This window comes from Tetrao urogallus (assembly GCF_951394365.1).
Source record: "Tetrao urogallus genome assembly, chromosome: 11".
Taxonomy (NCBI): domain Eukaryota; kingdom Metazoa; phylum Chordata; class Aves; order Galliformes; family Phasianidae; genus Tetrao; species Tetrao urogallus.
This window is the reverse complement of record NC_136824.1, coordinates 13,304,158-13,329,486: the sequence shown is the minus strand read 5'-3', so window position 1 is coordinate 13,329,486 and position 25,329 is coordinate 13,304,158. Positions and strand designations below refer to the sequence as shown.

General features: G+C 41.0%; 1 protein-coding gene across 1 annotated transcript; it reads right to left on the bottom strand.

Moving 5' to 3' along the window:
* Positions 1–21,899: 21,899 nt before the first annotated feature.
* POLR2M (RNA polymerase II subunit M) lies at positions 21,900–25,329 on the bottom strand (the record flags this gene model as incomplete). The annotated part of the gene is made up of 4 exons (XM_079540730.1): positions 21,900–22,037; positions 23,023–23,245; positions 24,023–24,712; positions 25,244–25,329. 4 exons carry the CDS (start codon positions 25,327–25,329, stop codon positions 21,900–21,902), a joined length of 1,137 nt encoding a protein of 378 aa, XP_079396856.1.

Genomic DNA, 25,329 nt, shown 5'->3' with positions numbered 1-25,329 from the left:
GGCAAACCAAGCTATCTGGGCTCTTACAGAAAGCAACGCTAGGAAAATAAGCCAGCAACTTTCTGAGTGTGTCATATGCCCAGCTAAAACAATCTTAAGTTCAACTTCCCTTATTCATCTGCTCTTTCAGATTATTTAAAAAAAAAAAAAAAAAAAAAAAAAAAAAAAAAAGAAAGAAAAACCACAACCGCAGATGACGTTAAACACTTATGGTGTGGGTAGCTATATAATGTACCCACCTTGCAGAACTTCAGGAGCACTCAGACTGGTTACAACACTGACAAAAGAAATCCAACCCTGATTCTCATACACCTGTTAGTTCTCTTCCTGCTCGCCTTTCTGTCATAAATTCATGCTCCAAACACAGCACCACTAGCTAGATGCTACTGATTTTGATTCCAACATCACCACCATCATTTCCAACACACTGAAGCTGACATTCAGCTCCATACACAGTTCCCCGGTCATATGGGAACACATTTCCCATATGATTCATATGGGTGAGCTGATTGAGTTGTTCTTCATTCCACAGGTGACAGCTATGTATATATTTGTAGCAGGGTTCAATGTCTACTGACGTAACACCAACATTCACCTTCATGAGCAAACATAACAAAATAGGAGGCACTGCTTTTGGAGCAGGCCTCATACAGCCAAAGGTGCCAGCTTACTTAATAGAAAGCACTTTACCTTAGTAGCGTTACTGAAATTAACTATCACAACTGCTGCTTTAGGCCCAAATACTAACAGAAAAAGACTGTAGTGCCTGCAGACCAGACATGACCAGGACCCCTTCCTCTCAATGTTACCAAAGCCTGAGGGCACTGAAGCAATTTAAGATGACACACAGACAAAGAGGGAACAGCATGTACAAACATGCAGAACGCACAACATAAGACCATTCACAGCCACATTAGCTCTACATTTATGTACTCAATTTTCATGCTAAGATAGGATGTCATTATGAGGAGCCTAGCTAGATATAGGATAGCCTTGAATTTCCCATTCTTGCTAAATGGAAGACCCAGAGCACTACAAATGCATATTTGCCTACCTATGAGATTTCACAGTGTATAACAGTCAAAAACAATATTTTGCACAACATGGATTATGCTGTGAAGTTCCAGTTTCCCCAAAGTAGGTACTCAGCAAAATTCCCATTGACTCAAGCAGAGCCAGGACTTCCTATCAGTTCCCAAGAGGTCAGCTGTGCTGAGACTTGTGAGCTGTGTGCACCACCAACCCTTCAGCTTGTACTCACGCTTCTTGTGATCGTTTTTGCATGTGGTGGTTTTAGCTTTGTGTGCTATACAGATCAAGAAGCCACCACAGCATTCTGGTTTGGTTTTATTTATTTCATGCAATAATGAGGCACACTGTTTCTGTTTCCCAAGAAAAAGTGCTGCAGGGATGGAAATCAGATAAAACCTCATAATTCTTCTGGTTTCCCACCACACCACCTAGCTCTCTTTGTCATTACCCATTTGTTACAGCTCCGTTACTAAAACTTTTCCCTGCTTCAAATAAGCCTTATTTCTTCAGCTTCACATTATCAACAGTGATTAAACTGCTCTCACCTTGTTGATGAAGGTTTGGATGTTTGAAGACAAGTTTAGGTTAATTAATTGCTGTCTCATAAGGACAGTGGTTGACTGTGGAAAGACACCACAGTTCTCCTGCTGTAGTGCTTCTGACAGCTACCACTTCCAGTCACATTAGAAAGGGGAGAAAACTAAGATGATGTATGTAAATGGACAGAGCCTGAGCTGCAGGAAATTCAGCACATTTGGTTTGCACAGGTTCTTGTGAACTTTTTATTTTTCCACATAAGCATTGTTGCACCCCTTGAATTTCACTCTGAGTTCCAAGTTTGAACAAGAATGCAAAAAGCTCAAATCAAAATGCACTTGAAACCAATGAATTCCTTTTGCAAAACCATGAGTGGGCTTCAAGTCACTTGAAAGATGCAAATGAAAGAATTTATGTGAAACTTACAACGGTTTTATGACTAAGTTTAGAACAAAACCTGAAACTAGGCAAGTTTTGTGCGGCTCTGTAAGAAACATTTTATTCAGCAGTTCTCCTGGGCTTACTTTTGGTGCATGCGGAACAATGCGCTTTTTGCTCTTGCATAAGATGTCACAATATTCTAATATGCCAGATTATTTATTCTTTAAACCTCTGCTTAGTATCATTCATCCTTCCTCTCTCTGGAGCAGAACCAGCGCTAAGACTTTTGGGCAATTAACTCTTATGACAACCCCCAGAAATCTCCCCTCTTATTTAGGATGTAAAGGGTTCCTTGCTCATGCTTATGCACCATCTGCCATTACCTACAAAGAGTAAAATGCCAAGGGTGGCCTTCAGCTGTCAGCTCTGTCCCTCTGAACAGGGTGTTACAGGATGTCTCATTCAGCATTTCCAGCCACAGGAGAGGGGAGATTCTTTCAGAGCAGGGAATAGCCTTCACAGCTGCAGAACACAGGAGGCCCAGGGAACTAAGGCCAGCAGCTGTGGAAGCAAATTTGGCTATATTGGTCCATTATTGCTGATGTACATAAGGCCTGAAAACCAGATTCAGGAAATAGTGCACATGCAGAAAGACTCACGGTCTTAATTTTCATATTTAGTTATGCAACTGTATAGTACATTAAACCTTGCTTTGAAGTTATACTCAATTGTTAGTATTAATAAAAACTTATGTCATTCCCTCCAGTGAAATTGTGTTTAAAGGGAAACTCAGACCTGCCACCACCTTCTCTTCTAGCTAAACCAGTCTACTAGCATGGTAATCATAACTTGAAGGTGTTGTCACAAGCACAAAGTTAAACTAAGTCAAACATCTTGAAAAAAGAGACATCATATGTAAAGCTAGAAACACTCACCTTTTCCTCCTACTGCAATTTAAGCATCAACTACTTACCATCCTAAATTATCCAACATTATGATTGTGTGCCCAATTCCATGCTAAAAGATCATCTTCCAGGAGATATTTATGGGAGAACTACATGAATAAACCCTAACATTGTATGCTCAGCACCATGCTGTTCAAGTACTTGTGGTTCTGTCATGATGCACAGTTCTGAAGATGGAAGACTTCCTGTCACCCTGCTGCTGAATTGCTCAAGTTTTGTTTTATAATCACATTAATTATTTGCACACAACTTTGCATACAATTCCTGTAACACAGAAGAAACTCTCAACTAATTTCACATATAAACATGTTTAGCTCGTTACCCTCTGATATGCTCAGATATTTAGCAGCAACACACAACCCTGGAAAGAACTTGGCAGACATTTTCCTCAATCCTTTTACACAGACACTAGGTACGATCTTTCAATTTGCTTTCAGTTTGGGGTAAGTGGTAGAGATTAACTCTACAAATGTAACATTCTGTCAAGCAGATTCAGAATTCCCTCTTTCATATCATGCACAGACAGCAAAAAAAAAAAAACAAAAAAAAAAACCCACCAAGAAACAGACTTGCTCAGCAGTTGAAAAGCAGTGGCAAAAAAAAAAAAAAAAAAAAAAATCCATTCAGCAAGAAGAGTCAGAGAAGTCAGGGAGGAAGTCAAAGCCACCAGCTTCCTCCTGGCCTCCTCCTTGCTGGCTAAGCAAGTAAGAAGGGAGCACAGAACAATGGTGGATGCTGCACAACAGGATTACTTTGGGGTCATTTGATTTAGTTCCCAAGTGCATGTTAACAGATACCTCTCTGTAAAATTTGCTCCATGTTGCTGCCACCTTGTCACCTCAAGTCACGTATGCCATGCTCAAACTGCTTCACCTACCCAGACTGAGCCTTAGACATCAGTGGTCCCATCTTGGGGCCCAAAACGCCATTGGCTCCCCCTAAAACTGGTAATTTTTCCTTTGGCAGTGCTTGCCTGCCAGAGAGCATTTCTGAACTCACTCAATAGAGTTAAGAGAAGAGTGCAGCTGAGAAAAGGATTGATATCAGCTGGGTGAATCAGCAAGCAGGAAAAGATCAGGGACCATTTGATAAGTATAGGAACACAAGATAGCACAGCAGGAGAGGACACTGAAGGAAAGGACATCAAAAAGGGCAGATAATGGGAGGAGTGAGAATTCCAGGAAAAAGAACAAAGGAAATATTATGACACAGTGGCTCACAACCTATGGCTTGAAGGCAACACGTTGTAATATTGCTTGTAACACAGGAAATTAAAACGTTCTGAGGGGGACAGGAAAATAAAAAATTTAATGTTGCCAGCAGTGTGATACTTATTCAGTGTTGCTGTTCGCAGGTCAACACAGGTTGAGGAGAAGAGCCCATTATCTCCTTAGCTAAAAGCTGTAATTACTCCACCTGATTCCCCTCCAAAAACTTTGTTGTGGCCTCTGGTCAGACGAATTCAGCCCTGGAGATCATCAGATCTTTCTGGCTGCAGCACGTAGGTACACTGCAACCACGATAAGAGTCACAACCCATTTCCCTACCTACAGACAGCTGAATACCACATGAAGCATCTCTGCTGCTGCCTGTGCCTGAACAATCTCTAATTCCTAGCATTGCTCATGGCGGTGCTCTCACCAATGAGATTATTACAGACATGAGAAGAGATGCTCACTGCTGCTTTTCTGGCTGGCCCTGCTTCTGAGATTATGATCATCCAGTATAATATAAAAAAAAAAAAAAGTTGATGATTTCTGCTAGAAATCAGATGAAGGAAAAGACCCTCCTGTGAGACTCAGAAGATAACATTTCTTCATCTCTAACCAAATAAACACAAAGATGTTTATTCTCTGGTCCTCATTTCATGTACAAGATGATTTTGAAACACTTATGCTTATTTTACAACATGAGACAAAACAAATGCCCCTTACACAAAGTAATAAATAATCCCTCTCCCTGCCACACACACGCACATACAACACTATTAACAAACTTCCTTCCACATCCTTCCTTTGTGGTTGTGAACTCCTCTGGGACTGACACAACTCCCAGAAGAGCCAACATTTGCCATCACTTTCAGCCAGAATATGATTGTGCCCCTTTCTTGTAGCAGGCAGAGCAGTTAATTGAACAGAGTTGAAGATGTATTGTAGGAGACAGGAGTAAATCAAATTATATGAAAACATTCCCACGGTTTTGATTTACTTCACAGAAAGAAGCAAAATATTAGACATCTTATATTACTTCACATTTGCCTGTAGGGCAAATGTGAGGTACATGTTCAGAAAATTCTAAAAATGTAGCAATAAGCCCTTTATACTAAGTTCTATATGAGTTCTGCATCACTGAAAATATAATATTATTCTAAGATTCTGAATAACAGTCTCTAATCCTGTCTCAGAGGCCAATGGATTCCACTGGTTTAGATCAGCTATTCTTTCGTAAAACTGAAGAAGGAAAACTAATTAAAATTGTAAACAGGTCTCTCCAAGCCTTAAACTGGGCAAGCTTGTAGTGTTGCTGACATCTACTGAGAGAAAGTGAAATTACACACATTAGCTAAGGGATAAAGGGAGACTTGGTCCTTAATTGCTTTTGTCATTTGCAGTTTTCAGCTGCATTTTACACATGCTTGCAGATTTATTTTTCTCCTTTTATCGATACTCAGTGGCTTCTTATAAGCCAGCTCAACGAAGATGTTACAGGAAATTTTAAAAGGAAACATAAGGGACATTCAGAGGATATATGTACCCCTTACATAAATACTGCAGACATACAGTTCCAAAAAGCTGACTGACCACACTGACATACAGCACCAGGTACACCAGGACGCACAGTCTAACTCATGCTCACTGCCCTCAAGTTATGGCAGCTGAAAACAAATCCACATGGAGCAGAATATTGGATATAAGAATCCATGTTGCACAAATAATATTGAATATTTACATATCGCTTGTTTCCTATAGGAAATGGGCAATCTAGCTAGGCGATGGCAGGGATAAAGAAAAAAGTATCAATTAAGACAATGATAAGCAAAATAATTCTGACATTCTGATCTGTGTACCTGGTCTCATATGACATATAGCAGCTACACTTCTCAGACAAACGTTTTGCTAGTATTTGATGCATTCTAAAGCACATTCATTCACCATGCAGAACAAAGATTTCATTGCCATTCTTATAACCACAGAACAATAACCATTACCATAGAGAATTCATTCCAACAAAAGTTAGCAGGAAAGATCTGCACATCTCAGTTTCAGTAACAGCAAAACTAAATTATGAAAGTAATTTAAAAAAAGGAAACAACTTATGAAGTTTAACAGTGTGGGAATGAATTGGGGCTGATAACGATTGAGTGGATTTGTGTTTCTCCACTTCCGGGCAAATTCCTCACTGCTGAAGTTATACTGAATTTACAGTATTATTAATAAAAACTAGTTTGACCAATAAATATTTGTAACAAAATCTTGTCAATAAACCAGCTTAGTTAATTTGCTTTTTGCAGTAATACAAACAACTGCAAAAGTCAAAATTAAATACTCTATAACAAGCTTTGATCTGTGATGTCCTTACCTTGATGTGGACAGGATTTCAGTATCCACATGGATTTTTCACTTGTTCCTGCAGATTCTGCAACAGATATAAACACAAAGTAAGATCCTTGGCTCACATAGCTGATACATAAGTCTCAGTAGTCATTCTTGATCACACAAAGCTAAATCCCAACTTTTATACGTGAATAAGTCCAGTGGATAAAACTGACACACATCCAGCTAACACTGAAGTTCTGGTTTGGGGTATTGCTCATACATTAAAAGTTGTTGCACAAAACTGTACTTCTTTAGACTTTCATGGGTACCCACAGCTTGGCATCTCTGCATTCTGATATATCAGTCCTGTGAGGACTAAGCAACTCAGCACTTACTTTTCCTGAGTCCATCAGGATTCACGCAGTCATCACTTCCACCTGATCCAGTATACGTTCTCCTTGCTCATACCGACCTCTTCACAAAAAGAGGAAGCATCCACATCATTCTAGAATAGAAAAAGTTAGTTTTTACTGTTTGTCCACCACGTAACCCTTCAATGAGAGACTGAAACCTAGTCTTCCCCTTCCACTCCTCAGACATGCTAGAAACCCAGGCCATATTTGCCCTGCCCCCAGGGCTTGAGAACCTCGAGAATAGTTTCCCTAGGTGAAGTTGAGTTTAAACCTGTTCAAAATAGCTCCTCTGCCTATGGTTAACGAACTCTTCAGAGACATACAAGAAACAGATGAGGAGAATAAGGCCTCTGCCATGAAGGGATTAAATTCCAGCAGAATTTTACAGTCACCTAACCACCATCTGATGGCACAATTCAAAGAAATGAGTCACTTAACTTTTCTCCTGTCCAGAACCAAACTGCAGATGCGGAGTACCTGGAGGTACTTCTATACTGGCCCCCTTTTTGTTTTCTGGTGTCATTTGGTATTTGCACAGCCCCTCCAGAGGGGACTTCTCACCCATCACATAAGCAGCCCTGGTGCTCAACTCAAGGCTGTGCCTTTCACTCTGTAGTCAGATGTTTAAAAACAGTACAGTGCTCCTCACTGTAACATGTAAGCCTCTGAAAATCTTTTAATGAAATACCCTGTATACATTCATAACAATCCCCTTTAAATGGGCATTTAGGAGGGTTAAGTTTGCAGTGAAACAAAATCCTCTGGCCTGGCACTTGGACAGAGTTCTAACAGTCTTGTATCTAAAAATACATGGATTAGAAATACAGAGAAAGGAACAGATATATTTGAATGACTGCTCATGAACAGAAATCACTTGCTTATTCTAATATAAATCTATTTCTGATTGCCTAAAAAGAATGTTGAAACATTTGGCTTCCTAGAAATAACTTGGTTCCAAAGATGAATCTCTGAAAAGGCTCATTCTAGCTTGCACTCATTAAAAACCAAGTCACTCAGATTAATATCAACATTTTGGCAATTCTAATAACAGAGACTGCCAAAAGTACGTTGTCTATCAAATGTACACGGAAGAAAGATGTTAGAATATTAAAAACAGATGTCAGAGATATCTATGAAAATACTCATGCTCCCCAAGTACTCCGCAAGGCAAGAAGTACAGAAACTCATGAAAGGATGAAATTAATGCATTTCATTCAAATGCTGCCAAATGCCTTACATGTATGTAAACTTGCTTAAGATATGCATACTGAAAGATGTTAAGAAGAAGGATTGAGTCACAATTTGATAATGGCCTTGTACATTAAAGTTTGGGGCACAGCAGTTCAAGAAAATGTTAAAGGCTACTTTTTACCGTTTCTTATTTAAACTGTCAAATTCTCTTCATATTCCGTTACAGAGAAAGCACGCAAGGTCTTCACATTATTGAGTATTTATTTACATTTTAATTATTATTCTACTGACAAAGTTCACAGAAAAAGCTCCTACTAGAAAAACGTCTACACAACTCACTGAAAGTACTCATCACATAAAAAGAGCTTATTGTCTAAAATAAAAAAAAAAAAACACTCAGAAAACCTAAATGTCTTAAGAATTTATTTGAGCAGGCACAGAACATGCTTTCATCTTCTGCTCTAGTTACTTTCAATATTGACAACTCAAAGCAGTAAAAATGAAACAGCTTCCAAACAGAAAATCATGAGGAGCGGCAGATTTTTTTTTTCCCGCCTTAAGAAGCCTTGGGTTCTTTTTAATTGTCAGAACAAGAAAAGATTTTACTTCTAGAAGAGATGTTAGAGATTTCAGGCACAGAAAAATCACCTTACAAATAACCAAAAGTGCCACATATCATAGATTCAGGGGGTAGAATATTGAAAATTAAATACAATAAAATTAAAAAAACCTACAAAAATACAAGTTTCAACTATTGTAAAACTCCTCACATAATAACAGGCAATGAAAATACTGTATTTCCTATGAGATGATATTATTGGAAGCCCACAATCAAGAAACTTGAACAAAGTATTTTGAATTAATGACTGAAGTTTTGATTTCCTACCAAAATCACCACCAAGACTTGTCTTGATTTTAAGCTAAAGGTTGAATGCACACTAAAATAACTAAGGTTTTCAGAGGCAAAGACCAGCTGTTTGACATTAAAAGGATGAAGGATGACACAATAGTAACATAAAAGCACTATAACGCAATACAATCACAGAATCATTAAGGTTGGAAAGATCACTAAGATCACCTCATCCAACCAGCAAGCCATGCCTGCGACCACTCCAACCACGACCTCCAGTGCCAGCCAGGCACACTGCTGGCTCATGCTCAGCATGTCAGCTAACACTTCCCGATGCAATGTCCTAGCAGGAGTGCCAGCAGCATTGTCTGTTCTTCAAAGATTTCAAAACCCTGCTCGTTTCATCTCATGGTTTAAAGCCTCACAGCTCTGCAGGGCACGGCCGCCCAGCACCAGTCCTGCTGCCACAGCAGCTGCCTCTGTGTCCAACCAGGCCCGCAACCACAACCACCCATTTTACAATCATCCCCTTACAATTAACAGATGTGAAAGCAAAGTTGGCATATATGGATGGCTGACTTTTTTTTTTTCCCTTGGAATAACCTGGTTATATCCAGTTTCCGCAGCAATTCTAAGAGTGTTTACATTGTTTTTTTTCATTTCCCTTTTCTAATAATACAAAGCAGACGCGGTGTGCCTGATTTTCCTCAGGAGGCGGTGGGAGAGGAAGGGTGCTCCTGGCTCCTGCACGGAATGCGTTGAGGGGAGAGGAAGGGGGGCCGCGGCCAGGGTTATTTATTTTGTTAATATCTTTGGACCCCAAGGGCCCCATTCTTGTCCTCCCTGGCCGATCTCCAGACTCAGGCTGTCAGCCAGGGAGAGTGTAACGTCCTCAGGCTACGGCCCATTTCAGGTTTCTCCTCGGCTCTCCCCAGCATTTCCGTCAGCGCAGGGGAGGCTGTGTTGTCACCCACCTGGCACTGTGTGGCTGTGAGCCGGCCATCGCCTGCCTGGGCTCCCCAAGGCTCACATCACCCCGCAGTCACCGACCTAACCTTGTCACCCCAAGTCTTCCCACCCCCTCACCAGCCCTGTGAGAAATCCCTGGGCTGAGACTGGGGGCCTGGATTTCCCCCCTCAGGGGTGACTCACTGGCAATTACTCCCCTTCCGTGTTTTCCTTCTCTTCTGGCTCCTCAGGGAGGCCCAATATTTAATTACAGCTCCATGGAAGAACTAGATATTTAATTACGTGATTATGTCAGAAAGCTTAGCTTAACACAGCATCATAAATCCTCAAAAATGTGTTCATGTTGGCTTTAAGCTGAAGCAGAAATTGCAAACAGGCCAGTTGCATTCTTTAAGCAGTGGAAACAGAAGCAGCATCAGACAAGGATGCATACACTTGTATTTTTCCAGTAAAAATATCAAACCTTAAAAAAAAAAAAAAACTACTCAAAATTAAGCTTAGTTGCTTATCCTACTGACATAAGGGTATGTCTACCTAGAACAATGTGATTCATTAAATGGCTAACCAGACAGAGCTTGGTGCTAATGAGACCATCTCGCCTCCAGAGCCTTGAGAAGCCAGCCTGCTGGGTCCTGCCTGGTGCCACGTTGCTGCCTCTAACAGCATTACACCAGGAATACACCAGCTAATTATGTATACATGCAGTTTTTCAAAGCCTAAATCAAGTTCTAAACAAGGCCATATGGGGGGGAGGGGTAAAGGGATAAACAAATAGTTTTCTCTTTACCTTAGGGTTTAGAATTATTATGACAGCCTTGAATCAACGGCACTATAACAAAAACAAAAAACATACAAAATGCCTTGCATGGCACAGCTGTGCAATGGGAAATTCCACTGGGACATTCCCACTGGGATAAGAACTCCAGTCAGAAGCACAAACTGGGATACTACTGAAGTCATGGCCAAATTAGACAGCAAGCCTGGTTTTAAACATCTACTCTGCACCACGAACACACACTGATAGGCAAATGGCTGCAGTAGTTCAAACTAACCCCAGGGAGCTCAGGTTTGTTCTAACTGCTATGGAAAACTACCTCTGTCCTGGTAGGCTGTATGCCACACTGAGTTATTTCTGGTCCTTACCCAGTTGTTATAAAGACTCAGATGCAGCTCAACCAACATACTGTCTGCTCTGGCTAAATAGACAGGAGTAAAATGTGAATCCATGTGATACCCTACTTGAATTAATAATGCTGGCTGATCCAGTATTACTAATAGTGAAACCATAGCCTGGGAAAACATTTCTTGCTGCAACGACAGGCTGTAAAACGGAAAGTTTGGCCTTCAGAAAGTATCCTGATTCTCTACTGGCCTCACATGGCCAGGTGGTCCTTGATCAAAGCCCACGTGTAACATATTTAAAATGCCATCTGACCCAGGGCAGCCCTGTGACATATACCACTCCTACAAACATCTTATATTACTACCACAAACATCCATCTCACTGTCCAAGCAACAAAGTATGGATTTCATATCAAATTCCATGATAAAGTGTAATCTGACTCTCATGTCTCCTCAAGTCCCAATAGTAAAACTATTTACTTAGACATCAATTTAGCAGTGAACATAGGATTAAGTGTAACCTATGCTTAAGGATGAATGGCACGCTCCCCTTCCTGCCATGGCTAGAGAAGGCATTCTAGGATTTCATCCTGATGCCTGCATTGCTGTATTATAAAGCTCCCAAATACTTTTGGGGTTATCCTTTTTTACACACCGACACTCAAAAGAGAAAGCACACAGCACCTTCTGCCCTGCTCAGATACGCCAGAGAATTAGAGATCACACAGACAGGTTGCAACAGACTGAAACACAAACTGCAGCTCCCTCCAGACCTACAAAACTTTAATTCTCATCTCCGTTTGTAAAAGGTAAGAGATGCACAGTTTGGGTGACAGTCTCCTATAGATCTCAGGATACTACTAAAAGCACAGTCTGATCTCTCTCTCTAGGTCAAAATAGAAGGCAGAGCTCCTTCTCTGTGGAAGATGAGTGTGATACCTCATAAGACAGTCATGACAGCTGAAATCTGAAATGTTTTGCCAATTCCCTTTATGCCAAAAGCCAAATGAAATTGATAACCCTGAGCAGCTACTGCTAAGATAGAGAACAGAGCTCCTCTGAACATCTGGCTAATATATCTGACCTGTGTTCTGTTTTGCAGGAGGATTCTGACATCCTAGTAGCAATATATGCTGTTCGTGCTCTAGGTGCATTTTTTATTTTATAAAATGCTGTCTACAAAGTGGCAAACTGTAGCTTCACCATGCATTGATTGAATTATCTTTAAACTTTCTCAGCCTGTAACGTAGATACACAGCACAACAGTACAAAACTCAGCTTCTAATGTATATACTTAAAGTTGTGTTATCTTTGGTTCTCTGCAACAAAAATACCCAAACAGAGCAATGAAATAACATTCCATATGTATTTGAGTCAAGTGTCACAGCCACTAAGAGTAAACCCATAAAATCCACTTCCTCTCTATTGTGTGTCAGTTTCAGTCAAAGGAGGGGTCAAGATGAAGTCTGAGCACTTTTGCCTCTACACAAACAAAGCACAAAAAGAATGCATAAACAGAATTTACATCTGCTACAAATAATTTGAAGTAAATTTTATTACTGTTTTCTATCTGCATTTTTCAATCTTGGGAAAAAGTAATTAATGTTTGAACACAGCACAGCTCATGACTACAGAAATTACTCAGACCACCCCATCCCTACAGTAAGATCAGAAACCACAACTGGAGGAGGTAATCAGACTGGTTGATGTACTTCAGATTCAAGATCTGATTAACAGAGTTAATTTCCATTAAATTCCATAGCAGTTAAGGCAGCCAAGCCATGCTGTCAGGTTTTAATCATCAACAGAACTGAAAGCAGTGGCTGCCTTTGTAAGAGAGGAATATGCTCCAATCATGGGATTGAGCAGCACAGAAAATAACAGCCCAACCTGATTGCTCCTTTACTCAGACTATGCAGAGCTGTTCTCTGCCATCAGTTCTTAGTCCAGTGCAGTTTTACAGACCTGCAGATGAGAGCCTATCACATCCCACAGGAGATCATTAAACAGATAATTGCTCTTTTACAAGATCCTTAGCTTTATAGTCACAATCCACATTTTCCTCCTAGCTACATTCATTCATCTTTATTCCAAGTCTTCCTGAAATGCATCTTTGAGTAATAAGCTATTAAACAATTTGTCTTCTGTCTCTACACTCTTGCAACAATGAATAGATTACATTGTCAGAACTATAACACCACAAATTTCCAGTGCACACTTTCAACAATAAGGTATTAGGTATTCTAATAAATACAAGGTTATAACTAGAGGAAATGAATTACCAAGTTATAGATCAGCGAGCAAAAGGTGAAACTGCTGAAGAGATGCTCTTATTAGATTATCCACCTCAAGGCTTATTTATAGCCTTCACTGTGCTTCCCTATTCATCATTTTTATGGTATGTAGGAAGAGGTACAAAGCACAAATTGCCTTTTTTTAATTAACATGGACATTTTAGATAGGCTCAGAGCAGCATAACCAGGCTAGGTTACTTTTTTTCTTCCAAAACATGAAAGCAGAAAACGCATCTTATTGGTCTGGTAGAGCTGTTAAAAGCATTGAATAAATTCCCTATCAGTCTATTCAGCGCACTTGTCAGCTTGCCACTTCTCAATATGCTTGCCTATGATTTGCCAAGAAATACCAACAGGCTGGGGAGTAGCTCCACTGAAAATGCCCCAAGGGTTTTGGCAGAGAGTGAGCTGCAGGAGCCAGCACCAAGCCTGGTCTACCTGGAGCAAAGACAACTTAGAAGGGATCAAAGAACAGCCCTCCAGTACCTACACAGAGAGCCTCAAAAAGAGGATAAAAATAAAAATTAAAAAAAGGCATAAGCTGACACAAGAGTGGTCTTCAGGGAAAACTTTTTCCCCAAAGGACAGTCACATTTGGTTGAGCACCTTCATCTGGCCTCACAACTGAGCCTGCTTTGCACAGGATGTTGGGTATGAGTACTCAGAGGCTCTAACTAGAGCTACCCTAGGAACCCAGGCTGCACTCGGGACTTAATGATTTTAACAGTTAGCATGGAAGGGACTTCTTAAATTGCACTCAAACAACTCTGCCTCTTCCAGCTCTGAAAAGGTTGATGCTGCGTAAGGCCAACATCACCAGTCCCAACAATCTCCTTAACCTGTTGGGACAGCATAACCCAACCAGCAGCTTAACAACACTGGCAGCCATGTTACACTAAGTCTCCTTCTAATAACATCTAGAGTAGGAAAGAGTGGGAAGGTGTTGATGTTGACAGCTTAGGCTGTGCAGAAGCATAAATTAAGCTGAAACTGGTAATGAAGATTATTCTGAAATTATTTTCTGAGGAACCTCTCAACTTGCCCAGGGTCACTGGCAACAAAGATACCTCAATATCTCCACATCTCAAAATAAAAAGAGGAAAAAAATGCATGAACATGGTCACTTTAACATAATGAGTAAAGAACGCCCACCAAAAAATGTGGTTTTGCAATTATAGCCTGCATTAGAAGCTTTGATAAGGAATACAGCACTTGCACAAAAACTGAATGAGCATGCACTTCCCAGCAGCTCCCTCATCACTGCTTTAATATCAGGATCAGATCTGGAGTTGCAAACACTGTTCCACTTGGCCCTATAGCTTTATTGCTATCTCTCTTAGATGTTTTAGTACATATAACCATCTCTTCAATGTCTGCAAGGGATACCATATTCTTAGCCCTATCATATACAGGGAAAGAATCTTTAGAAATACTTAGCTTTTAAAAAACATGTAGCATTTCTCTTCAGCGCAATTTAAGTGGTCTCTATAGATGGAATGAATTACAGCATGCTGTCAGGATTTCCAGAAAAGGTCCTTCCACTCCAGGAAAGTTCAGTTGCATTCTGTTTAATTGCTCTTGGCAAGCTTGCACTATTGTTTTTGTACAAACAGAAGTAAATTTGCTATAAATAAAAATGGAACTTTACATGAATGAAGAAAACATCAAATTCCCTAATCTTCAAAAGAAATTCTATCCCTGAATAATTAACTATGATATATTTATAAAACTAGAATAATTGAAAACAGGATTCTAAGTTGATTCATGTAGACTGCGCTGAAATATTTATTATTGCAAGTCCAGAAGATCTGTCTGGGTTTTGTCACTGGAAATGTCTAAACTCAGTGTCCAGATGTTTATTTAAGTTGCTCCCACATAGTTCTAATGTCAATTACCAGGGGTTATCAGAGAGCATCACTGTGTATCTTCCTTGACTAATATTCTCATTTCTTCTGCATCTTTGATGTTTTCTTTCATTAAAATTCCTGGCTCACAGCCACAAAAATCTGCTGTGCAGGCAAAAAAAACCTAGTCTGCAGACATGACATATGATGATGCCCTATGTCTGTGCAAGGATAATATTTATCATCAGCTATCATTCAAGCAGTACTATAATCAGTACAATGCCAATATAAAGCAGCTCAAACCAATAGATGTGAAGTCAATGAAGGAACACTTTTAACTGATACAAATCAATTGTGTCAGTAAATAAAATATTATTACTTGAAATGAAGACTTTATGAATCTGTGTTACCTTCTCCCCAGCCCCCCCCAGCCCCTTTCAGGAAAAAGCAGGGAGAAGGCCAACGATAAAGTAATTTCACACATAATTACAACTGGAATTGATGGATCTGTAGCTCTGGAAACCACAATTACACTGAGACTTTTATAGTAACCAGGAGACAATGCAGGACACTCCTAGCTGACACAAACAGAATGAGTTTATCACACAGCTTATGAAGATTTCCTACATTCAAATATAAACACTTGGTTAACAGCTCATTTTTATATAAATCTGTTGCCCAAAGCCTGTTGGTTCATCTTGATTTGTAGGCGAGTTATCAAAGAGTTATTGTTACTATTTGTAAGAAAACAGAAGAAAAAAAAATCAATACCAATTCAATAATTGGAAATAGAGACACAAGATGCCTGGAAAAAAAAAAAACAAAAAACAAAAAACAAAAAAAACCCCACCACCTCATGTTTTCATGCCAGAAGCCAAATAAACCAGGTTCCTCCCTTGGGGAAGAATGGTACTATTTTAATTCTCCCAGATCAGTACAAGTGGACACCTCACAGCATTAAAGGATAATGGTCTAAATGACTTCCAACCAAAAATCTCATTGATCTTGTAATTCATATCACACCTTCCAGAGTTGGTTTGGAAGAAATGTTTCCACCTATCAGGTAATGCCCAACACAGTTGAGTCAGTCTGTTCAATTGAGACCCCCAACAAATACTGTCATCACACCTCCAGTTGCCGTTGCAATTCCACGTGCATAATAAGAAAATCCCATGGCTTCTGCCGAAAGCAAGTTTCTTCACACAACCACACACAGCTGGCACTGCACACAGCCTGCAGGTCCCGGCCAGGTTGGGTAATGCCCTGAGCAGCCTGATCGAGTGCCTGATTTAGTGGCTGGAAACCTTGCTGCTGCAGGGCTGGAACTAAATAATCTTTGAGATCACTTCCAACCCAAGACATTCTGAAATGATTCTATGGTAGAGGTGGATGAAGGGGACCACGTTACAACCAGAGCAGACCACTTCCACTGCCATCTAACTCAGCGTAAATTAAATATACACTACGGGCAACAAATAACAATAGGGAAAACATTTTGGAAAAAAAGTTAAGAAAGACACAGACAAAACTCTGCACATGAAGTTCCTATTCAGCAGAAGCATATTAAAAAATACCTCCTACAAAGTGCTCACCTTCAGAGACTCAGTAAAAGCTCAGACTGCCACTACTTGCCATGCTATATCACTGCCTCAGTCTGATAAGTATCAACATCAATATCAGCTGTGTGGAAGTAATATGAATATGTTCATTAAGCATCACAGCTCCACTCATTTCCCTCACAACTTCAGTGAGGATGTGCCCATTGGTGCGTGATGCAGCTATGCTCCCAGTATCACAGTCAAAAGAAAAGCAGTGAGGCTGTCACAGTACAAGTTCTTCTAAATTTCCCTGTCAGAAAATCATCCTTACGCATAATGCTGGAAGACACATTCGCTCATACCTGGATGATGAAAAGTAAAATCCTTAGTTCAGCATTTCTGGCAAGTTACAAATCAATTTGCTTCCCATACACATTTCATTGTGCTTGTTTGTGTCATTGCCTCACAGTCAGTAATTGCTTAACAACTGTTATCCACATTTCCCATGAACAGAGAGATTAAACAAAACACAGAGGCAATATCCCAGCTCAACAGAGCACTTGCATATAAATGTTCCTAGAGGAATGACGCCTTCTCTTCAGTATATGCTTTTACACTTCAACAAACCAAAGGCCCACTTAGTAAAACCTTATTAACAAAATGATCAAACAGTTGCTTTAAATAAAAAATAACATCTCCAAAACTTTGCATACATACATATGCAATAGCAATTACAGTATTTACAAGGAGTCAGCGTGCATCCCATGGAAAGCCAATATGAATAAAAGATATTTGGACTATGGTCAGCCAACATTTGCTGGCCACAATGTCACCAGTGACAAAGCACTGCAGAAATGTGAGAATAAAACACAATTATCACCTTGAGAGGGGAAAAAAAAGAAACAACCACACAGAGCAAAATAAATGTTGTTTTCACACAGCTGTCCTTTCCACTTTCCCTTTCCCTACAAGAATCTGGGAGTTCATAACACTCCCCCCTCCACCCCCCCAAAAAAAAAAAAAAAAAAAAAAAAAAACCACACCAAACAGTACAAAATCAGGAACTCTCAGAGGTGATCTGATCTCCCCCTACCCCCACCCCACACACACACACACAGAAAACCCACCCAAAAAAAGAACAGAAAAGTCAAGAATTCGTTGCAATTCACCTGGCCCAGGGATACTCTACCTACAGCTCAGTCTTGACAGGATGCCCTCTGCAAGGCTGCTAAAGGCTGCCAGCTGGTGGTGTGTCCAGCACAGGAACTCCTGTGAGTTCCACACAGAAACCCCCAAACTACTGCCCAGAAGCTGCACATGGAACATGACAGCTTTTCCCATGGCTCCCACACAAGTTTCAATCAATCAGACTGTAGGGTGTGGGTGTTCTCCTAGCTGCTGATGCAGTGTCCCTGTGGCACGTTCAGGAACCAAAGCGCAGGGCTGTGCTTGTCACGTTCTGCGTTTGCAGGCCTTATTCCCTCCATACAGGGACCCAAACCAGACACTTGTACCTATCTCAAAGTCCACAGAAGCAGCCCACAAGCCATCAGACTAAAAACTGCTGAATTGAGTCTAATTATAAAAAACTGGGTAAGCCTCTAGACCCTTTCTAGCCTTTAACTATTCTTATACTCAAAAAAAGTTAACGCACAGCAGCATTTAGATCTTCAGTTCTCCCAAAAGCTATTTTTCAAGTACTTAACGTTATCTTTTAGGCTGCTAAATCCCCTAGATCACACTATCCACACAGCTGGCAAACCAGACTCCACCTTCTCTCCCTCAGGAAAGCTTCCACCTGTGAGCAGAAATTGGCCAAGAGGTACTTCTGCAGGCAGCTGGCAATCAGGGACTCCTACCACGTCCCAGGCCATGCAAAAAACAAGGGACTGCAGGTGCTGCCACACAGACACCTCTCAAGTACTGCAGCTATCAGATTTGCAGCACACCATTTAAGCACTCAGTGCTACCTTCCAGACCAACACGATCGTCCAGCTTCAGGTCTTACAGATCTTATCAATTTAAATTCCTTTTAGTTTTCTTTCCATTCATAACACCTGTTTCTTAACTCCATCTCCAGTGTCTTTCTTGCTAAGCAGCAAAAAAAAAAAAAAAAATTCTCGATTTTCCCCCAGCTTTGCCTACAAACTTCACACGGCCAAAACAACACATTATTCACACGAGGAGCTTAAAAAAAACACAATTTTGATTCTTTATTTTCTGCCAGGTTAACAGTTCACTCCCACAAAACAGAACAACCTCCTCAATTCCCAGCGTATGTTTTGAACTGTTCCAAACTGGAAAACAGTGAAATACAGAATACCACACCTAACCAGAAACTTACATATGGCTCCATCATTCCACCACTCACCCTCTTGATCAAGGGACTCTCTTTATACCTGACTCTTTAACCAACCATGAAATCTCAGCATAGAGAATACATCCGCATTCAGAATCCAGGATGATCCCCCTACAAAAGTATACACGTTTGGCAGCAATTTACGATTTAGTTCTGCATTCACACAGCTCTCCCTCCACAACACTCCCCAGCACTGTGCTGAGCAGCTGTTAGTTGGGCAATCCACTTCACCTGTTACAGCAGCAATTTTTTTCTTAAAGGCAAGGTTCACCCATTGGAGGGATTCACTTCAGCAAGTTCCAACACGTTAAGCATGATCAAAACACAGATCAAAAGCTGTTTCTGCTTCACAGTTTAGAAAGCAAAAGTAACCCTTAAGAGCCCAAAAAAGAGAATGTAGCTTTTGTTATAATCAAAAAGCAGTCAGCAGAAGCCTACATTGAACCAGACATCAGTAACCTAAACCAAGTTCTTCACTGTGTAGCTTTAATTCCTTTAGCACTGTGTAGAAATTGGACAGATCAGTACGATGGGAAAGGCATTACAACAAAAATTTGACGACGGAAGGTTCAGCATGACAGAAGGATGCTACCAAGGAAGGAAGAAGATTGCTTACCCATATCAGAAGATTCTAGGTTCACAGAGGAAAGCTTCACCAAGGAGAAATCTCCAGAAAGACACCCTTCCCCACTGGGGGCCAGCCCTTAAGTGAGACCTAAGAGAGGTGCAGCCAGGCTCCACCCCTCCCAGTCACACAGCTGAATTGCCTTCACCTGTGCTCCCAGGGCTGACCGGGTCCTTTCCCAGGTGCTCAATCAGTGGGTCAGGCCGTGACTCAACAGTTACCATAGACACTGGAAAAGCCACACGTGGTAGCATAACAGGGTGGAATAATGCAGTCAGGAACAAGAGGGACACAAACAGGCCTGGAAAGGTAACAAACTATGCTTCAAGGTTCACCTATGCTGGTGAGATGCTGTGTATAGAAGCACAGAAAAAGAAAACAAAACAAAGCACACAACAGAGAGGTAAGGATATAGGAGTGGTAAGGAGAAAGAGATACAAGGCCTGAAAGTGTCATACACCTGTACAGTATGCAGTCTGAGCTTTGCTACAAGGGTAGCTACAGCAAAAAACCACATTCATGCCCCTGCAGACATTAGAGTGAGGTATGTAGGTGTTCAGGTGCACGGCTGGTCTTTAAATCGAGTTGCAGAAAGCAAGAGGAGGCTGCAATGGCAGCAGGCTGCAAGGCATGTGGCAAAGTTAATTGCAGGCACTGGAGTATCTGATATGAACACTGGAATACATATGAAAGGGAATGGGTTGCATAGAGATGTTCTTATGAGAGTGGAGTCTCAGAGAAGGAAAAAACACACAGCTGGTGAGAAGCCAATAAATAATTGAAACAAGAAACCAGAGAGAGGAAAGGGTATGGGGATGAGGTATCACAGATGAGGAACACATTACACAATTTAAAAAAATGCCACATACAAACTTAGCAGCAGTTCTGCCTGCCAAACCACATTCCCAGGGAAAGGACTGTGCCACGCGGATTATCTGAGAGCTCACAGAGCATTAGGGAAAGAGTATCTGCCTGCTAGAAAAGTACTATTGGTGGCATTAGCTGCTTTATGCACTCAATAAGTGGCAGAGACTTTCAGCTCTCTTTCTCAACGTGAGCTTTTTGAATGACTCACATCTTGGTTGCTGGTGACATGTGCAGTATGTACACACCCAGGGAAAGCCTTGCACACGCAGCTGTCCTGTATGCACTGCTGCTGGAGCATCTCAGAAGGTAGGTTATGCCAGGCTACACAAGGGATCTGAGGTTTGTTTCTTAAAGCTAAAATAAACTCACAGCAGGATTTGAATACACTAGTCAGTAGTGGAATATCACTGAGAAACATTTCTCATTTGTGTTCTGTATATTTCAAAATTCATAATAAAAGAAGAAAATGTTACTGTAAGAAAGATTTGTTTTTTATCTTCAAAGAACAGCTAAGTCTGTAAAATACATAGGACTTATTTTCTCCAAGAAAACCAGAGGCAATCTTTTAATTTACAGTACCAGACTATGAAAAAATAGCATTCCAAAGTTTGAAAGCACTGTACAAAAATATGGAAAAACACCAAAACCTTTAATAAAAATACTGAAGCGTTCAGATTAATTTAATCTCTTGAAGTGCTTTGCAGTAGTCTCCAAATATGAAACAGCAGAATCCCTTAAAGCACAAACAGAATTAAGTTAGGTAAAAACTTCATGTTCTTTTCTATTTACAGCACAGTGGCAGAAAGTGTTACTGGAAGCTACGGGCATAGAAACAAGTTCTCATGATAGGAAGAAAATGATCACAAATTTATTGTAGTCATTTGGATGTGTACTGTCACCATATGGTAAAAGACAGATGACCTTCATAGACTATGCCTCAATAGAGGTACCTCACATTTATACAAAGAAGAGATTTCATAAATATAGTTTCCACCCAGCAGCTCATAGGCACCTTAGCTAACTTTACAGACTTGGATGATGAGGCTCTTTACACTTACATTTCCCAGCAAAAGAAACCTTCTCTTGTAGATGATTCATCATAGCTTGGAAAAGGAGCTCACTTCACTGTAGTTGAAAACTGTTGGGCTTTCCGCAAGGATTAAACGCCATAAGTGTTCCAAAACCAGTCTTCAAATAATACTGGGGTTATCACTTCATAAACCTCACAAGTACAAGCATTATTATGAACCCTTCCCATAGCTGTAATGTTAAAATGTTCAGAAACAACTAATTAGATCAATATTCACGTTTGGGTTTTAAGTAGTATTGCATAAGGATCAGTTACGTGGCTCATTCTCTGACACCCCTTCCTGAATTCAGTCGTCTGCTGAAAAATCATCTTCATCTCTCACTTCTCTGTATTGCATTGCAGCCTCCCCCTCTGGTTCAAAGCTGGTCATTTTTATATTCAACCTCTCCGCAAGCTTCTGTGCTGCAAGTTTGGCTTGCATTTCCTATTAAAAGAAAGACACAAGTCAGAAAAATTGTTTTCGTCATTTTTATCCAGGTTGCAAAAGACTCAACCAACCAAAGAAGAAACTTGACACAATAAAATACTAGTAACTCCAGACTGGATTTAATTAAAATATCTAGTAACTAATGAAAAAAAGATAAATTTATTTACATTTAACACTTAACTGCTCTGTTAGTGTGAAGTGAAGACAGCTTTGTTTTTTGAGTTGAAGACCTGAAATTCCCCCTCTGACAGTTCCCATCTCACTTTTGCCAGAACAAATCAGTCTACATATCAGCCTTGTACGTAACCAATACCAATAGCAACGCTATTCATTCAGCAACTCAGCAATTAAGCAAAAAAGTCCTTCATTTTACAAATAAATTAGCTTCCTTCAAGTGTCAAAGACAAAATTAGCAAAGTGCTTGTAAAATAGTAATTAGCAACAAACACTTTTACAGTAGCACCTAGTTTAAAACATTAGCTCTGCATCATTTGGGAAGTCAAAATGGAAATCCATTACAGAAGAATTTAGTAAGCAATTTCCTTAAAGAACTTCACAACTTGGCACAGAATAAACTAAGCCAATGGCAGCTACTTGTGTGTCTTAAGATCACTGAATACCACAAGGCCTTCATTTATGGAAGGGCCAAAAAATGAATTAAAAGCTAATAGACAAGATCCATACTTTTATTTCTAGTCAGAGATGAAAAGATCATAATGAAGTTAGCATCACTGCACAGAAGAACAACACTAGATTTTGTTTAGTGCAGGAATAGCCATTTCAGAAGAGTTTCACACATTGTTGAATCACATCATTAAGAGACTCAAATACAGTCTTCTCAAAGTCTGGCAATCTCAATTTTATTATCAAATTCAAAAGTATCAAAGGATGTCTTTATGCTTTCTTCTTGTTTTGGTGAGTTTTTTGGTAAGGGTTGTAGTAATTAAATAATTATTTTTCCAGATAAATCAGAAATTCTTACCTCATAAGCTTCTTTTTGCTGTATCTGAATTGCTATGGACTCCTCAATAGACAACAGCTTAGCAGGGGAGTGGTGAAGCGGTGGTAGCCGAGCTGCTGTGATGTCATTCAAATGTTTCTTATCTCTAAGTCTTCTTTCTTCAGCAGTAATTGGAGAGCCAGATCCCCCAGGTGACTGACTGGGTGAGGAACCACGCGATGATCCACTCTGCTCTCCTGATAACCTGCAAGTGATCAAACACAGAGGTTGTAACCAACATTTGAAACACACGGCTATAAAGAGCATCTGAAGTGTAATGATACCGTTCTCAAATAAACAAGCATAGGATCACAGAGGCTGGGAATGACCTCTAAGATCATCTAGTCCAACTGTCTGCCTATTACCAACATTGCCCACTAAGCCACGTCCCTCAGTACTACACCTACCCTTCACTGTTTCACCTCCAGAGCAAACTAAAAATATTAGCATTCTCCTCACCAAGTAGGATACAGCTTCTCTACATAGAAACAGTGTCACAATTGTTCCTCACAGCAGACAAAAAATGAACACCAATTAATAGGCAACCACAAAACAGCAATGCTTTGGGAGCCAAGAGAAACAGAAATTGTTATTATTGCCAATATTCACAACAAGAATTGCAGATTCACAAAGATGCAGGAAAAGCAAAGGGCCACTTGCTGCTGAAATCTTACAAGTTCTAGAATTAACCCAGAAGAAAGTTCTACCAAATGTCCAGTAGTTTTATAGCTTAAGCTATGAAATTTTATGAAGATTACGACTTCTTTTTTTCAAACTGGTAGATTCGGACCACCACTCAGCACTGAGATTCTGCAGTACTTAACAAAAGAGCCAATATATTAGCACAGCATGTCATGTGACTTTAAATCTCCTAATTCACCAGGAGAAAATAAACCAACCTTGCTTTTTCTGCAACATTTTCAATCTTAAACAAGTTGATTATTCCTGTCTAGAACAGATTCCTGTATTCCGTAATACTTACGCATTTGTTTTGAATTTGCTTTTTTTTATGACAGGGTTTTTTGCTCTGGACTCCAGAACTTCAATATAATGTGGTGTCCTGGGGTGCAGGCTTCCAAAAATATTGCCCTTATGTTTAGACACATTCTGCTCTTTTTCCAATACTTTTTCACTATTCTCCCCATCTCCAATGGTAACTTTTTGAAAAGCATCAACCAACGTGTCATTACAGTTGTCTAAAGCACTTTCTGTGCCACCCTCAGTATTGTTCCGAGAGATCTGCTGATCACTGTTCAGGTGACTGCTTGGGGCTGATTTGGAGATAGCTTCACAACAGAGATTCTGATCTTTTATGACAGTCCTTATTTCATCATTTTTGCTCTGAGTCCTCTGATTTTCCAAAGCCATGCTTATGGTATCTTGCCCCAAACATTCTCCCTCCTGTCCTTGGGAAGCAGTCTTAGGAACTTCTTCAGCACGAGAATTGGCACTGAGGACTGGGGGCTCCTTCTGGTGCAGCGCGTGTTCGCCCAGTGCGATGTGCTGGTTGCTGGTACGAGCCTTGTCCTGTTCTGCCTGGAACTCCAGCCTGACTGCGGACAACAGCTCTGCAGTCCGTGCCAGCTCTTCCTCTTGTGAGATGGCACGCATCAGCTTCTCTGCAAAATCGGAGATCTTCTTGCCCTTATCTGGGAGCTTATCGATGAACTTCCTAAAGTGGTAAAAAACAATTAAAAAAAAATAACAACACGAGTTGTTTAACCGTGTCTGAGCAATCCTATTTCATTCTGGCACACAAAGCTGTTCTACCAGAGCAGCTATCCCAGGCCTCAGTTCTGCCAGCAAGCATCTTCCCCTACTACGAGACTTCTGAACGCTGCTAATCCAGACGCAGAGCACCGACAGCCTCGGCCGCTCACACCGACGAGGCTCTCACCCCCTTCTTCCCACCCACGCGCTGCTGTCAGGCTCGCACCCGCCGTCTCTCAGCTTTCCCATGCGGCTGGCACGCGGACGGCTCCCAGCACCAACTCCGCACCGCGACAGCGAACGCCCGCAGCAGCAGAACCGCGCCGGCCCCGCCCCACCGGAGCGGACAGAAGGCGGAGAACAGCCGCCCCGCCGGCACCGCGGGCCGCGACCCCGGGGCCTTCGCTCAGCCCAGCGGAAACACGGGAGCGCTTTCGCCGCCGACGCCCGCGCGGAACGTGGCGCAGACGGCCCCGAGCGGAGCCGCGCTTACTGGTCCGCCAGCAGCCGCTCCTGCCGCCTCAGCATCTCCCGCAGCTCGGGGAGGCTCCGGCCCCGCAGGGAGCCCGCCGCCGCCAT